At 32.5% G+C, this 4739-nt stretch overlaps 1 protein-coding gene across 1 annotated transcript; it reads right to left on the minus strand.

Moving 5' to 3' along the window:
- Nucleotides 1-2796: 2796 nt before the first annotated feature.
- Nucleotides 2797-4368, minus strand: OCT59_002433 (uncharacterized protein; the record flags this gene model as incomplete). Its single annotated transcript, XM_025312036.2, has 2 exons — nucleotides 2797-3062; nucleotides 4218-4368. 2 exons carry the CDS (start codon nucleotides 4366-4368, stop codon nucleotides 2797-2799), a joined length of 417 nt encoding a protein of 138 aa, XP_025165901.2.
- Between the last annotated feature and the right edge of the window lie 371 nt (nucleotides 4369-4739).

A 4739-nucleotide genomic window follows, 5' to 3' on the forward strand; every position in this document is an offset into this window, starting at 1 on the left:
GATTGTTGAGGCTGCGGCGTCACTTGCTGCGGATTTCGATAATTGTTTCCCCTATATCCCTTATTTCCAGTACTCAACTGTTGCACCTGTCTAGTCAAATCTTGAATGGCTTTGTATAGGTCTTCCATCTGAGTATTAGTGCCTGCAGGAGCGAATTTATTAAGATATGCGTTTACCGCATGTTGGTCTTGATGGGTTAACTCATAGGCCTTCGCTCGGTCTACTGCGGCATTCCAAGTCTGATCGTTATGGGGCTTTACGGTGACGTACAAGTCAGGCAACAGCCCGTTAACAAATTTACGAGCTTTAATAGCTTCTGGATATGCGAAGGCGTTAGTTTCCACCCTTCTATACAATTCTTGTAGAGCAGCGACGTATGTGTTTACGTCTTCGCCAGGCTGCTGTCTTCTTTGTTCCAATTCTGTGGTCCAGATTTTGATCAAGGTTTGCATTCTGAAGGCAGCGGGGAAATTCACTATAAAATCGGTATTGTTATTGTTGCCAGTCCATGCAACAATCTTATTCGGATTATTATTTGGTAATGCTTGATTGGCATTCCACCAAGTAGAGGCAGCTCCTTTTAGGTATGCTGGTACGACTTCTAATTTTCGTACATTTGCAATACCATTTGCATTACAGGATCTGGTGAAATCCTCTAACCACGCAACTGGGTCCTGGTTGCTGCCATAGAAATATGGCAACTCGGCCACCTTTCCTTCTCGTCTAGGCGGGTTGGCAATGGCCTGTGTGTTTCCGGCCAAAGCATTGTTGGTGTTAGGTAATGCTTGGGTCAATGCAGCAATTGCTGCGCGTAATTGCTGAAAGTCCTGTTGGTTAGGTTGTGCCATGTTAATCACCGGTAGGGCTACTGGAGCTGGGTTATTTGGTGTATCGTATATAGGTGGTAATGGAATGTGAAATCAGGGAATATCTTCCTCGGAATTTTCAGTTTCGGTGTCACTTAAAACTTCAGGTTCTGGTGAGGTGGTAGTTTCACTAACTTGATAAAGGACTTCGTTAGGGTCCTGTTGAAATCCGTTAGTTAGGTTATAGGCTTTGATAAGGTCCTGACGCAATAGAGTATAATCTATTGTTGGTTCTATATCAGCGTATCGGATGCTGAACAATAGGTTATGTATAGCGTTATCGATATCTGTGTTAGTAATCGAATACGCAACCTCTTCAAAATATTGTTGAGTGTATCGGGTGTATTCTACAACCGGATAGTTGGAGGAAATCCAATCCAAAAACTGCTGAAAAGTGGGTGTTAAGGGAATTTCTGATGGGTAACAGTTATTACACGAAAGGTCACGATGATAGGCGGTTACGTTATCTAGCCCTAACTGTCTATGTATAGCGTCGTGTATAGTATTATGATCAAAATGATTTTGGAACATAAAAAGGGGATTAAAGGTAGGGATCGGAAATTTCTGGCAGAAGGCACCAATTTGTTGTATCAGTTCTTTACGCTTAAAAATATTAAGCAATTTGTATGGTTAGGTAGCAGAAGGTTTATGTAGTGTATAGACAAACAATACATCAAAATTTATCCGATCAGACGTGTTGTATAGCGCTGTACGTCGGCATATACTTCCAAACACGAATAAAGGATTTCACTTGATAAAAACTTATCAATTTATAACTTTAAATAAAACTTTATTTATTCCCTAACATTACAACAAGAAAATTGACCTATATTTATAATAAATTATACATATATGAAGAAATTTAATATATTTACTATGTATAATATGACTAACATGTTCAATACGTTGATCATAACCAACATGTTAATCAGGTTCGACATGTTAATCATGTTCGGCATATTAATTATGTCCGACATGTTAATCATGTTAAACATTTGCAACATCGATCAATTTCGGAGTGGCACATGATGATCGCCGACATGACACTATTTTACCATGTTTTGCTAAAGTAGTAGTAAATACTATAGGAGCTTGTTAGTATCAACTTTAGAAATAATTTTTTTCAGTTGACCAATATCATAATTAATAATATAATATCGCCATCTAAATTACTATCAGTAACATTTTCTTTATCTTCACAAATAAGTTCTTTAACTTTAAGCCATCCTTTAAAATATCTTTCAACAACTTCTTTTAATTTACCATAAACAATCCGTTATATCTGTTATTGTTACACTTATTTTGATATGTGCACACTAATTTTCGTGTAATTTTGGTAAAATCCAAAATTATACTTCACAAGCTTATCCTCATATAAGGTCAATAACTGATAAACTACGATTGACACAAACTCAAATAATAAATTTAACCGAAAATCTAAATAATCAAATTATAAATTAATTTAAACAGATTTTTTTTTCTTTTGAAAAGTAATGTTTTATTTTCATAATTTACATTCATTTAATAATTGTTTTAATGCACCATCAACCCACCAAATCATAAGTAAAACATCATCAGCTTGTTGATGATAAGATTGATTAGGATGTAATAAATCATATACACGTTTTCCTTGCTTGTGTTATAGCAGTATTATTATTCTTCTCCATTAATAAATTTTCTTCATCATCATTGTTTTTATTCATAGAATTGGCTATTTTATTATTTTCATTATATAAAGCGGTAACCACCTGTTGGCCCACGAAACAAGCTTCAAATACTTTTTCTAATAATCTGTTCTTTTTTTCTTTTTATTATTCCTATTCACTATTTTATTATCATTGTCTTTTTCACCTAATTTCTTTTGGTTGATTGGATCTTCAACGTAATCTTGTTTTTTTCATTTTCTAATTTCGCAAAATCTAATACAATTTTAATAATATTCATTAAAGAAGTTCCACAAACCTTGTATTGTTTTAACCAATTCAGCTTGAGCTTCACTTAACTTGCTTTCTTCCATTAATTCACAATTAGCTAAAATACTATGAAGAGGAGTTCTTAATTCGTGAGAGATAGAAAAGATGAATGCACCTTTTTGCTCTATCAGCGACGATAACTCTTCTTTTAATACTTCACTAACGACATTTATACCAAAATTACTCAAATAAACACGCTCTTCATTTTTAAATTGTCTTGGATCTTTGTCATAGCGATTAAGAAACCAAAAGCATTTGTGTACCATCATAAATCGGTACAACAATACCGGAATGAACATAATCAGGAAAGAGGTCGGCAATGGAGGTAAAGAATTTTGATAAATGCAAACCTTGTGAATGAGCTTGCACTAAATAGGCGAAATAAAGAAGCTTTTACAGCAGCTTCAGAAGATAATTAAACTTCACCAGCGGAAGTGAGAGATCTTAAATGATTTGATGATACATCAGGAAGTGGAGCATCTACTTGAAGTACGAGAAGTTATAGATAAAGGACGAAAATAAAAACAAGGCATCTCTAATAAATAAACTGAATCTACGTATAAAGTGTCCCTCATTAATTTAACTGTCATATTAAAGCATAAAATCACCAAAAGTAGATTTATTTTATTTTCATTATTATTAGAATTATTGGCTAACTCACCTAACTGAATTTCCAAACAAAATCTACCAAATTCAGCTATACTCTCTTGTATCTTATTTCTTACACGTAAATGTAAAGTATCAGTCCATAAATCTAATTCTCGCATGAAACTTTAGCAATTTCCCTTAAACTTTAACGATCCTTTTTGAAAAACTATCCCTAGGTTCACGATCGATCACACATATCGTATCACCATCATCTGTTCGTAAAGGGAGCACCAGTATAAAAATCTTATTAAGGAGAATCAGTAACTAAAGGATTATTACGAAATCTCCAATCCTTAGTAGCAATCAAGTTCTACGAATAGTTCATCATTTTCTTATAAGGATAAATCTAATTGTAACAGCCTGTTACGCGTCTTATTTGTAACAACCCCCAATTTTATCCAATTAAAATTTAAAATCAGGCGTAATGTAAACAAAAACAAAAGATCAGTCGTGTAACCAAGACAAAAGAATTTTTTAAAAAATTTCAAGAAACTGCTTATAACTTGAAATTTTGTCTATGAAACTGTCTTAAGTACATTAAGTAAAAGTTTTCCAAATTAAATTTTGCATATAAAAATTTTATTTGTAAACCACATACTAAATTTATTATTAAAAAAAAATAAAAAAGGATGTTACAAATAAGATATGTAACAGGCTGTTAAAAATACATTTATTCTTCTTATAATAATACAAAAACTTATCTCGCTAATAGTTTCACTGCATCTCATACCATCTTCAGCTTTAAACCATTGATGATCATATTTAAAAGCGGTAGTATCATTGGTTATTGATGCTTTAAGATGTTCTTTTGATAGTAATACAGTTACAATACGAGCAAAATTAACATCATCATTTGATTTATTAAGTATTTGACATCTCATAACGCTCTTCTACGTTAAACTTCATTAGGAAACGTGGGAGAAGGAAAGTAATGATTATCATCTAATCATCATCTTAGCAGTTATTTTCGTAATTACCGTCTACTTCATTTTCTTAGATAAACATATATTTTTGTTCATCTTCAAGTTCAATTCTTAAGTTATTAAACTAGGAAAACGGAAATCGTTGAAAGTCTATAACAACTGAGACTAAGTTCGACTGAAAATTTTCAAATTTTAATTGTAAAAAAAATACTAAAACTTTCTTTTTTTTTAAAAAAAAAAAGAAAAAAAGAAAAGAAAAATGATTATGATTCGTATTATTCATTTCAAAGACAATTATTTTTAGGGGTTCAAAAGGAAATGACACGATT

The sequence above is a fragment of the Rhizophagus irregularis genome, chromosome 10 (assembly GCF_026210795.1).
Source record: "Rhizophagus irregularis chromosome 10, complete sequence".
Taxonomy (NCBI): Eukaryota; Fungi; Glomeromycota; class Glomeromycetes; order Glomerales; family Glomeraceae; genus Rhizophagus; species Rhizophagus irregularis.